General features: G+C 39.0%; 2 protein-coding genes across 8 annotated transcripts in view; one reads left to right on the forward strand and one right to left on the reverse strand.

Annotated features, from left to right (window-relative positions):
- gria2b (glutamate receptor, ionotropic, AMPA 2b) overlaps window positions 1-5,352 on the reverse strand; it is a 46,905-nt gene extending 41,553 nt beyond the window's left edge. For all 7 annotated transcript variants that reach the window (XR_010165135.1, XR_010165134.1, XM_063876311.1 and 4 more), the window contains exons 1-2: window positions 4,999-5,352; window positions 4,724-4,864 (exon numbers count right to left, since the gene is read on the reverse strand). Coding sequence is in view for 5 of the 7 variants with exons in the window: in XM_063876311.1 (XP_063732381.1) it covers window positions 4,724-4,864; window positions 4,999-5,083 (226 nt within the window). In the remaining 2 variants the exon portion in view is untranslated. The remainder of the gene's footprint in view (window positions 1-4,723; window positions 4,865-4,998) is intronic.
- A 3,193-nt stretch (window positions 5,353-8,545) lies between these two features.
- Window positions 8,546-13,201, forward strand: part of pdgfc (platelet derived growth factor c) — a 77,098-nt gene continuing 72,442 nt past the window's right edge. Inside the window, exon 1 of the mRNA XM_063876903.1 lies at window positions 8,546-8,648. Within this exon, the coding sequence (XP_063732973.1) occupies window positions 8,621-8,648 (28 nt within the window). The 5' untranslated portion in view covers window positions 8,546-8,620. The remainder of the gene's footprint in view (window positions 8,649-13,201) is intronic.

Here is a 13,201-nt window from a genome sequence, read left to right on the forward strand (position 1 = left end):
TACCGAGAAGATTAGCTTTGTTTCTGATCATCTATTTACTAAATCACAATGTAAGGTTCTCGTCTGGCTTTAACATGTAACATTTATGTCTAGTGTACTTTGAGATGCACTCAAAGTCGCTGTCGCTGGAGGACAAACGAGTTTCTTCCTGCCTGGATCAGAGAGAAAAATGCTTTTGAGCCACCTTCCTCGGAGGCACTGAGCAAAGTAAGTCATTGGATATGAGACAGGAGGTGACTTCCCGCCTTTTAATCTGTTGTAACTGATGCTATCTCAGTCTTCTGTTTTTTGAGGACAGAGTGATAAGGGCTCGGTTGAGGGCTGTATTCAGGGCAGGCAAAGATCCGCAGAGGGTTCTTTAGCCTCATTTTCTGACCGCCCAGCTCCCAGGCCTATTTAATATTTCAAAGCTCCCTCTGAAATGGAGGAGAATGCACCTAATTAAGTGTGAACAATAAATTGGCTATAACCAATGCTCTTCTGTGCATATATGGTCGTTTTGAGCTTTTGATCATTCAGCAAGGTCCCTGGATGCATCTGTGAGATGCTCTATGCATGTAAATGCATGAAATTGCAGTATGACGTGATTCAACCATCACAAACTGGAACTTTGAAGTGTTAAATCGCTGGCCAGCTATCAGAGACCTCATACTGGTCTTCTGCTCTCAGAGGAGGAAAAGGGGTTTGCTCTGACAAGAGGCGTGATTCAAACAGAAAGCATGGGAGTATGCTACAGCACAATTAAGTCTCATTGGGTACTCAAACGCAGATCACACAGGCACATAACCAGATGCACATTATAATATGAACGATTGTACTGCCTTAAAAGAAAAGCCTTCTGTAGATAAACTCCTACTTATTTACCTGTGATGCCCATTTTGAGTAAATTATTTTCTGATGTTACCCAGAATGCCTTTCAATGTTTGTCCAATTAGAAAAAAAATGTGATGTTGTAATGCATCAATAATTCATTCAAGTAACACAAAGCTTGTCAGTAAAGGTGTCATTTTGCACAGCTGGTAGTCAAAGTGCAAGCTGTAGCTGTGCTGCGTTCTGGAGATTGATTATTGGACCTTCATGCAAAATGTAAAATGTATAGAGAGCCCAACCATTGATGCTTTTGAGAACTTAATACAAAGCAATGACAACTTGTGACCCAGCATATATGAGTTTAGATTTAAATTGAAAAATGACTTTTCCCTTTCTTTCATTTCAATCATTAAAAGAAAGTGACGAACAAGCATCACTTTCCTCTAATGTTGAATACCCAGATGGTATCATGCAGAAAGATGTCGAAGACAAAGTAGACTAATCTCAATTTAATCAATGTATTCAAGCCATTACAGACATAATGGTATTGTGCTTTGCCAAAACGCTGCAGGGCAGAAACATGTAGATGGTAGTTTGTTAGAAATAGAAATTGGTGCATTTATCAATGAGAACATAACTCTATAGAGAACATAATGTCTTCATAAATATCAGATCAAAACCCAGCAACCAAAAGGAAGTCCAAATCGATAGGTTGCTTCTGATTTTAATAGCAATAGAATAATCCTATGTAAAGCATACTCCATTTCAAAGTTGGAAAATGCAACACCAAACAGGTTACATGACCCAAGAAATTCAACATCCACCACCAAAATATACACGATTGTCCTTTCACAGCATGGTATTGTTTTAGGGTGCATTAGTCATTTATCCACATTGAGTCTCAGAGGTGATTCTATTCTAGGAAGTTCGAACAAGATCTCTTTACTTTTTTATTTCATTGCTCTGGGTGGAAAGCGCACTGCAATAAAACTGCACACACACACACACACACACACACACACACACACACACACACACACACACACACACACACACACACACACACACACACACACACACACACACACACACACACACACACACACACACACACACACACACACACACACACACACACACACACACACACACACACACACACACACACACACACACAATGACTCCCCTGATCTTGGCAGCAGATGCAGGCCTGTCCAGATGAACTGTTATTGATGGAGGGATGCATCATCCTCCCTCCCACTGTCTCTGACACTGCACTGATGAAGTGTGCTGCTGCTGCACAGGCCAAGAACAACCAGACTGTGATGTCTGTAGGCTGCAGGTCCAAATGTTCCGACACTAATTTAATAATCTTAAATGATGTATTTACCATATTCAATTGCACTCGCAAAAAGATAACAGACAACAATACTTTATCAGACCACTATAGTTTGGTCCGGAAAATATGAAGGGTCAGTTTTTTGCTATTGCAGAAGGCAATGAATGCAAATTGACTTCTCAGTTGTTTCCACTACAGTACAATATAATTTGCTCTCAAATGTCCTTCCTTACTCACCAAAGACACTTGTGCTTTTGTTGAATCCATAATGAAATCTCCCACCTGCTATAGTAAGCAGCAGCTCCTTTGTGAGGGAGTGTGTGAGTCCTGGAGTCGAACAGAAAGCTTTTTATGAAGCTGGAGTTATGATCTTTTAGCTTTATTATGCCGTGTCAGCCTCAATATTTCTCCTTTTATCCTCCACTGTGGGCTGCCTCACGGAGTACTTTTTGACAAAAGGAAAAGTGGTGGTTGTTAATGCTCTGTAATTACACATGGAGGTGGATGGTGAGGCAGACTGCCATCTACCGGCTTATAAATCACAGCCCCCCCCCCCCCCCCCCTCCTCACATCCCCTCATACCAGCTACCCTTACTTCTTCTCAAGAAGTAGATCTGAGGCAGTAGGAGTTCATGCACTCACGACCAAAACTTAAAGTATCCACACATTCACAGCCTCTCAGTACAACAGCCATTCACTCAGTTCGACAACACAAATGCCAGCTATTGGTTTGTCTGTTTTCCATAACCTCTCACTCCTCCTCAGAGTCACTGTATGAAGCTTGCTAGAGCTCCAGTTGTTCAGTTTGAGGACTCAATACTCTCAATACCATAATAATAGCTCAACAAATTCACAGGGATGGTAAAACATTGTCTTCCTCCAAAACACGATATGATTTGATAAGTAATTTCACCATCATTTGTGCCATTATTTAAGAATTTAAAAAATGAGTTTATTATTGATGCTGTATTGTTTGACTCAACAAATTGTGTATCACGTCCAATCCAATGTTCAGAATATTCCTACTATGGGAATTAATGACATGCCACGGTCATTTTATAAACTGACTTAAAACCCCAAGTGGTCAAAATTAATTATTCAACATTCAAAGGCTTTAGAAGAAGTACAAATGACAATGACAATCTTAATTTCCATGCCCAATTATGTTAATTAAGTTAGGATTACACTAACTTGGAACACAATTGAATAGGATCACCACGTTAGATGTTCATATGGAACTGTTGCTGATTCAGAACCGTGTTCATGTAACACACTTTCAGAAGGAAACACATTCGGAAAACTACAACTCTATTTATGGGATGTATAAACCTTTGAATATGTGAGTCACATCTTATACAAAGTCTTACAACTGTAGAAAAGGCTATTAGACACAGGTTGGAAACACATTGCTGCCTGTAGCCTGCTGTGAACAGTATACATGTTCAAGAAAACAATATTCCCCACATCCCCTAGCAAGTTAAAAAGTCTTGTAAAAAAAATGTTTCACGTCTTCAAACTGGGGGAAATGATTTGTATGTTGAACATCGACGTATCTCTCGATGCAACGAGGCTCTCCAAGCAGGAAGCTTTTATATGGTAATGAAATCGATTGGACCAATGCGCGCACCAATCAGAAGCGTTTGATTTATGTTTAAGGGACTTTTGAGAGGACTAGTCGCTTGGCAACCGCCTGCCTAATGAAATGTACGAGCTGTGGCTATTAGAAATAGCGAACATAGAACCCATTTACTGCCTTTTGTTACCGCTAGTTCAAAGAAGACTGCCAGCATCGTGATCCTTTGATGAAAGAAAGGCATGATTCAAACTGATTTTGACTGAAAACTATCCGCAGTTTGATAGGAAAACGGCGTACGGAGTAGAGTTACATGTGAGAACAAAAATGTAAGAGTCGTGATTATGCTTGGTTTGTTATCTCTAGCTTTTTCCCAAGGATCTGCCGATCATTCTTTAGCCTCGGATGGGTTAATTAATCGCATCCTAATGCACATCGGTGTGTGGGGGTTTACTTATAGGTGGCTGCAATAAATGCTCCATCGGTGCACACTGCAAAAAATGTCCACATCAGCAAGTCGGAATAGATTAAATGTATTTATTTCAGTTGCTGATTTTCTCTTTTCATAAAGGGGAGACAAAGTCAGATCTCTATCCTTAGATACACACAGTTTGATGTTGATTGAAATCAAGAACACTCGCAGTCTACTCGTTTCTCCACTCATTCAAAGGCATTTGGTCTAAAAGGCTTTTGGATGAAAGAAATGAGGAGATCGATATTTTTGCAGCGCTGCCTTTTTTGATCTCAGCATCTGAAGGAATGAAAACTGGGATGGATGTGATTGACCGCTACTGTGGAAACCAACTTTCCCCCTGCCTACAAGATGCGTGTCCATCCCCAGAAACTAAGTCTCGACATGGGCTCGTACAGAATATCTAAAGAACAACTCCTTTTCCACATTTATCCAAGCTCATCTCATAATTACGTACCATAGGAAAACGTATATACGACATTGGCACTTTTTCTTTTTAAAGATGAGAAAAAAATGTTTTGTCACTTACAGCAGTTGGTCACAGCAAAACTGTTCGCCACTTCCAGATTGTCAATGTGGGGCGTCAATCTGAATTCCGACGTGCCAAACTGAACCATTCCTATCCGAAATGCGCTGTACTCTTGATCCGCGCCCCTTGGAAAGAGTCCCCCTGAAACCGAAATGCAAATATCAGCCACATTTGCACAATGATCTCTGGTGAGAGACATTCCCAAGGCACATTTTCCCTGCATTGTATATACAAAATCCAAGTGGTTTTGTATGTTTAAACTAATGGATACCTACCAATTTGAACACTGGGCGAGCCTCCAAGCGCGCATCCCCATAAAACCAGCAGAACAGAAAGGGATAAATTCACTATCTTTTCCATGTCCACAGTTTAGGTGTCCACATCCACCGTGGGAGTCTGATATTCCTCGATTTCTCCGGAGATGTTAGATCCGACACATATTGGAAAGCTTCAGCCCTGGGGAGAAACACTTCAAATGTGCAGCAAATGACCGTTTTCTTTTCTTTCTGCAGGTGGCTTGCTGAGAAAGGACACCAACAGTGAAGGAATGGTCGCCTGTAATGTTGGTCTGCTGTCTCTTCTTCCTTCAGCTGATACCTCCTCTAAACGCACAGGGACACTGCGCGTCTCCGCTCCGCGCGCCGGAGATCCTTTCAGTATCACACCCACAAGTGAGGAATTTTAATGAGGAGGCGGACAGAAACGGAAAAAGCCGAGTGGCAACCACTTGTGATAAGAAAGCATCCAGCTGGACTCATCTAGTCTAAATCCTTTCTTGAGCAGCAGTCAGCCATGAAAACATGGAACATGAGTGTTGATTCACAACAGTCTTTAAGGTCAATATATCTGCTGTTATAAAGTTACATTTATTTACAGATTCACAGTTTCACTTCCAGGTGTCATTTCGATTTCATTTCAAAGCTTAATTGTCTTGTGATTTCCCCCAGCAAGCATGTTGTTACCTTCCTAAATTGTATTTAATGTTGAAATCAACAATTAAATCTACAGACTTAAAAGTATTTGTTGTAGAATGTCTTAATATTAAAACTTAAGCAACACAGTAGGAAATGTTTTCTGCCTTTTATCGATGTACATTTACTGTAACTCAAATGATGTGGTGTTTAAATTTCATGCAACTGACTTACACTATAAAGAGGTTATTAGGGCTGCAGCTAACCATTATCTAAACTTTAAATGAACCTGTTTATATTGTTTTAGATTTTAAGTTAAGGTGATGCAGATGATAAAATCAACAAATGAACAAAACTAAGACAAGAGAATTTTAGTGCATTATTTTCTTTAGAATTAAAAAGGGGTTTAGGGCTTGACCAAGATTGTGAAAAATTACATATTTTAAATTATTATTTTTGCCCTTCAACCAATCAATTCATAGTTTCTCATACTGACTGAACTGGCTGGAAAGGGTTGCTTAAGTTTTTTTCAATCTTGAATGGAATGATTAAATCAGCAAATGGACACACTGAGACCACAATGTCCTATCAGTTTTGCTTTATAATGGAATAATATTATCAAAATGACTTCTCTGACAATTAATGGATCTATTCAGAGTTGCTGCTCTTACATTATAATGAATGAGCTGACTTAAGACCACTTTATTTCTACAGGAACCAAAATGATGACCTTGAACATACAGCTCCAGAAAAAATTGAGAGACCACTCGAAATGTTTCTTAAATCTTTATCTCTACATGTACGGCAGCCATTCCAGTGTCTGTTGAATTCCAACACAGAGAAACACATTTTCAGTAGTTTATAGAATACAATAATAATTAAAACACATCATTTGATTCAAAGACATACCTATAAATAATAAAACAAGAGAAAATGATGATGCTGAAGTGGTCTCTTATTTTTTTCCGGGGCTGTATCATTTCCACATGATAGTTCATATGTTTTCATACATGACTCAGTGGGCCGAATGCCTTTGCCCTTTGCATATTAACTATCTAGATCATGCAATCTTTTACCCTTACAGTTGTTGAATGCACAATGGAAAATAACTGAAGCCACCTTAAGAAAAAGTGTTGTGCAACAGACAACAATTAAGAAAAAGCAGCATCAAAAAAGGCTGAACATGTCATTTAAATTAAGACCTTCAAATGTGTTTTCGGTCACTTTAAAACTCTCCTACGTGAAAGGCCAACATTTCATGCTGGGGAAACTAATCAAGAGGACCAGCTGGAGGCCATCAGTCATTCCCGCCAGGAGAACCCATCAGATGAATCTCCTCCTTAACTTTGATCTAGTGCTTATTTCCACCCTCTGCATACAAATCTAATGCAAATCTATAGGGCTGAGTGCAACTGGGTTAAATGGAGGAGAGCTGCCTCACAGCTATCAGGAAATAAATGGCACCCCTGTCCCCTTGTTTTATGATATGCATGTCTCTCGCCGCACAGACAGATGTATATTAATCATTGGACAGATTGAGATAGTAGTATGGGAGCAAACTAATGAGGCGGGGAGTGAGTCGGAGCTCATGGTGGAGGCAGTTAGGAGCAACAGCGTGTGTCAGATTTCAGCACCACGGACAGCACATCACATGTACCACACTCTCCTGTTAGGAATCATTAAGCTCATTACATGTAGGGCTAATCATTTGAAAGGATATTTTATTATAAACTGGTCTTATGTTATGGTTTGTGTGGTTATTTTGGAATTGGTAACAAGAACGGTCAGACTAATGTATTGGTCGCAAACATGCCACAGTTTTGTTAGATTATCTTTAAACAACTTTATTTGGAGAAAAAAGGAATACAAAGAATGCGAGAGAATCAGAAATAAAGCATGTAATTCATCATTTTAAAGGACATATATTGTGCTGAACTATGATACAGCAATTGTGGAAGGCTAAAACTGAACAACACAATTATAATCGTTAGTTAAATAATAATTAAAATGTCGGTTATTCAAAATATTTCGAATACAACATGTTTATGGCATACATTCAGTAGTAGTTATAATGATATCTTCAAAACAGATCAATTTAAAGAACCGGAAACATTCTCTCCCCCAGGGCACCTACAGTAAAACCAGTGACAACAATAAAAGGCAAAAAACACCACAGTACAAATGAACACCAGTGTAGGGACAGCTAAAAACTCACCTCACTCACCCCCCCTGACACCCCAAAAGCTTGTCAGAAAAGGTGAGTCTTCATTTCCACTGAGACAGCGGCTCAGCTGGACTTCTACAGTCATATTTAAAGAGCACTTTCAACCAAAACAGATATTAACTGATCAGACATTGGTATAATTGAATTGTATGTTGAATCGTATGCTTGTGTGTAGACAAACATCAATCGTTTGCATGTTTAAGTGAAATTATTTGTCCATCTTATAAAACTATCAATGTTTCATTAGCAATAAATTGTGAAGAATTACCTGAAAGTGTGGTCTCGGTGCAGTAAGGTGAGGCGCGGGGTACTATAGCTTGGTTAAGCGGGGAGGTTTTCATGAAAAATAGGCAGTTTTATTTTCTCCCTTCAAAACAAAACATAATTCAAAAGAAAAAACCCTTCTTCTGACATCTCACAGCACTACTGTTGCTGCTCTGCCAAGCAAACAAACATTTCCCTGTGCCCACCTTCCCAGTTCAAACTGGCCAATCAGGTCACTTCTTCTAGAAATAAGTCAAATATCCCTGGTTATTATCAACTTTACATGAACAAAAATGACTCAAGTCATTCTTAATCAAATAAACATGAATGCTGCATGTTCAAAACAAACAAAATAATTGTACATCTTTTAGAATGTATCTTAATTAACTGCCATTACATCACATATCATTTATCCAATCACATCTTAGAACACGCCCACTCAAAAACCACATGTAAGGAGTCCTGTGGAGGCGCCCCTGCTTTAAACACCGGCACAAAATGGCTTCTGCAAAGGACTCCAACTCAGGTAATGGCTTTCATAACAGCATGTGGTTTTAATATGTTTCTAAGAACTTTATTCATTTAAATGCTTAGTAGATATGTCTGCCTTTTGTTAATTGATGTTTCTAACCATAAATGAACAGTTGACACCTGGAAGAAATACCTTTGTAAACCAAAAAGGCTTAGTGAATTGTTTGTGAGGGAGTGTGCTTCCTCACAATCTGTGTTATGGCAAAGTACTTTCCAGGAAATGTTTTGGAAATCAATTGATCTTATTTAGAAAAGATTGAAATGTGATCCATCCATTCCTGCCAATATTTTAATTTGCTAAATTGTTTCTTTTGTAGATATTTTACATTTGTCATACGGGCTTCATTTCTTACTCTGTCATGCTTTGTTTGAGAAATGTCCTCATGTTTTCTGATTCCTGTAAGAGGTCCAATATTACTTTAAGTGAAAGCAACAATGGACAAAAAGTACCAAAATGAGAATCAAGTTGCGTGAATAAAGTCATTGTTCTCACCACTGACTGCCTGAGTTAGAGTGCCATCCTCTACCTGTTGCATGTCACATTAACTGCTCACACAAACATTTGTTTGCTCTTCCCTTCCTCATTGTACATCCTTCATCATAGCATGCTCAGCTGCTTGTGTTTTTCCCACACTCAAATATGCTCATCTGTGTGACCTTGTGTGGAGCTTGTGTCATGCATGGATTCACTCTGCTGCTGTTAGATTGAAATGTAATTTCACTTTGATTATCTTACAGCACATTCTGCAATTTAATGAATTTGCTGCCTGTGAGATAATTTAACTGTAGACACGCCGAAGAGCATTTTAATTAGTTTTTTTTAGGAGTGAAATGAGAGTAACTCATAATCAAATCATGAACCCTCTGGCTGTGTGGGAATGTTTACCTTTGAGTCAATCTCTGCTAATAAACCTGAAGAGTAAGATGGAAATTGTTTGAATGGAAATGGAGAGTCCAACATGTTGTGGCTGCTCAAACTAAGTCAGTGACCTTTTGAGAAATGTTTAACCACTCGCAGAAATCCTCTGAAACTACCTCCCAGAAAGCATTTACATCTCTGGCATTTAGTTGGTGCTCTTATTAAAAATGTTGCCAATAGGAAACATTTTCATTTGTACTTGAAGGTTTCTGCAACAAGACACAAATTATGGATAAATATTTCTGAAAGTATTCTTAAGAAGTCCATTAGGAGTCTAAAATGAAGTCAGCTTCTCAAAGGACTTTCTTTTACCCTACATTGTTGTATTGAATTATGTTTTCACTGGCCTTCAAATATGGTTTATTCATCGTTTTAAAAAGAAATGCTTTGTTGAATGAATTAAAATGAAGACAACGCCAAGAGACTGTTCAGGTTAAAGTATGCATTTGCAGGTTTTGTCTCGTAACTTTATCAGACATTATAAAGAAAATGTAGCTGCGTCTTCAATTTTCTTTACGCCTTCATTATCGTCAGGAGTCTGACAAGGCTGGAGCCTGTCCCGGTCTGACCTGAGCAAAAAAAAAAAAATGGAATGGCTGTATTTCAGACATGACTGCACTTAAACACTTCTGTGCACACACCGCTATAAGGGCACTCATAAATATGAACGTTTCCCATTCTGCTGAACTGCATGTGTAAGGACAAACCGTGGGAATGAAATCATGAGGCGACAGATTTTTGTTCCACCCAGACACTGAGCTGCCCTTCAAGACTCGCACAAGCCAAAGGAATCACTGTTTATGATCCACATTGAGTAGTGGGTAAAAAAAGTCCCACACTTCAAGTCTCCTCCAAGTGAAAGACATTGCTAAATATAAATTGGAAAGTAACTGAATGATCTTGCAGGAGCTAATGCGTAATGCTCATGAAAAACATAGTTTCCCCGTCTCCGTTGTGTTTGGAGCTTCTTTCAGCCTTTTGTTATTGCAGTGTTTTGAATTAACCTGGGGCATTTTTTCCAAGTTTGACAAAAGTTTTCTAAATGCTGCTCGTGTGTTGTCAAGTTGGTGACGATGTTTGTTCCTTTGCATGTGTTTTTGCACATTTAGTTTTTTAAATATGCATTGTTTTGAAATTGCACTTGGTCACTGTACAGGCAATCCACTGATTAAACAGCACACAGTGCATTAAGGAAGGTTTGCATAGTATGTGTAAATTAGTATATTCAACTTATGTATTATGTACATCATTATTTTCTGTGTAAGAACTGAGACTGGATTCCATGACTTCAATTTCAGAGAAAGAAATGTAGACATAAACCAGAACAACATTTAATCTGCTGTTTGTTTTTTCCAAGGCTTTGGTTTTTCTCTATGCTGTGTCAATTGATCAGGAAATTGAAAAGTGTCTCTCTGACTAAGAGTACAGTCCCTGCTGACGTGACAGTGCCTGGGAGCAAAGCAAGGAGGGGATGTGAATACATAACAAGGTCTTTGGACACACAGAATTTGCTAAGCCAAGCATTTACTGCCAATTGAACAGTTCTGGGGAGTAAGACCTGCAGGGTTCGCTCCCAAGGTCAGAAAGAGTGCTGAGATTGGACACTGTGATTACATCAGTTTATGTCAATAGCATTCAATTTCAACCAATATTGCCTCCTCTTTTTAATAATTTGACCTTTAAAACACTGATTCAGCCTCAGATCAGATGAGAGGTTGTAAACTAATAACAGGAAAAACATTCAATCCTTGAATAAATATCAACGTAAAAACTTAGAAGGGAGTTATTAAGGGAACATATTCATGTGCATAGAGATTTAGGAACACTGCAGAACTTTATTAGAAGATGTAGATGCGATTTTGAGACTGTCTTGCAATAGAAGTTAGAACAAACCGGACTCCTTGATATGAAAACATGTTACCGCGCAAATGTGTGTTGTGCTGATATTTATCTGTCATTCATTTGGGATAGTTTCCAGTTGTCTTTGCATAATTCGTCTTGAATTTCTTGTTTTGATGCATTCTCCTGATCCCGTGGTTCCCAGCTCTTGTTGTCTTGTGTAAAAACATGTTGAAAGAAGCAATTTTTGAGCCATACTATCTCCTCTCTTTCCTCCACTATCATTCAGACCTGATGTACACTTGCCTTCATCACCCTGCAATCAGCCTTTTCTGTAGTTTCGGCAGAACTAACTGTACTTTTGGGACCCAGAGTCATAGCTTTCTTACAGATTGGTTGGCTAGAAATGAGCTCCACTTTGACATCTCAAGGAAATTGCATCCTCGTCACTGTCTTGACTTCCATATTTCCGGCTCTACCAAAAGTCTGCCACCTAAAATGACCACTGTGCCTGTGAGGGAAATTATGACTAAAATGAAATGTACCGTGGCATTCAGGAAACAGCCTATTATGTTTCAGGTTCCAGATGAAACCGTTGAAAATTCACTCATGACTCTGTATAATATGTTAATGTAACTCACTCAATATGACCTTTACTGCAGGATGTATGTTAATAGAATATTTGATGATGTTTATAAAAAGGCTTTTTCTTTTGAAAGGAAGTCCACCCTTGTATTTGTGTTGTTAGGATAAGGTTGTAAGAGCCCCACCATGATGTGTGAAAGCCTTGTTCACAGTAAATGAGCTTCCAATAGGCCCCGTGGCCTCTCCTCCCCCATCGGTCCTCCTCTAATCATTGCCTGACTGTCACGGTGCTTTTCTTGGTGGCCCGGGTGGCGGCGTGGTGAGAGGTCATGTTGGATTAGAAGGCACCCTGTGTGATATAGGTTACTGCACTGTGCTGCTAGCAGGGTGCTGGGGTGCGGGGGTAGAGCGTTCACACACACACACACACACACACACACACACACACACACGCAAAGACATTGATGAGTCACACGAGTTGACACCACTGAAAGGAGTTTATTACATCTGCTGGATTTAATCGTTAAACCTTTTAATACTTTGCACCAACGGAAGTCTATTGGATCATATTGTAATGTTTGATGCAGGTAAGAGCCTCAGAAAATGAGCAGGATGTTAAACATTGAATAGTTTTTAAGAAACAGTGACTACTATCATGCTAAACAACACTTCACAACAAGTGACATAAATAATGCAAAGCTGTTTCACCACTGAACATATCATTTAATTGTGGTTTATGAAGCAAACTGAGAGCATTTCAGTGCACATTCCTGTATCTTAGCCTGCATCGGAAATTAGCCTCTAAGCTTTTGTATTTTTCTGGTGAAGCCTTTTTCAGATTTTACACAAAACCTGTCACTACATCTGTTTTTCTCCGAGGAGTGCATTGTCTCCTTATTTCATTAAACAGATATAGATGTGGCCATCGGGGGGCACTGCAATGCAGAATCGTTCTCATTTGAGATTCAGTTGGATATAAATGAGTCTTCAGATGAGAATACAATAACACTAATCTGTGAAAAGCTGTATGTCTCTTGATGATTCATGTTGCGTCTGTGATTGTAGATACTTGAGCGGAGTTTCAGTCTGACTCTGTGTTTCAATAATGACAGACAAAAATCATTTCCTATGTCTGTAACCATGGCAGCCAGAGGGAGGAAAAAAAAATGTGTGTTCAGATTCAGTACTAACAGTAAAATAAGATC

Source organism: Eleginops maclovinus, chromosome 23 (assembly GCF_036324505.1).
Source record: "Eleginops maclovinus isolate JMC-PN-2008 ecotype Puerto Natales chromosome 23, JC_Emac_rtc_rv5, whole genome shotgun sequence".
Taxonomy (NCBI): Eukaryota; Metazoa; Chordata; class Actinopteri; order Perciformes; family Eleginopidae; genus Eleginops; species Eleginops maclovinus.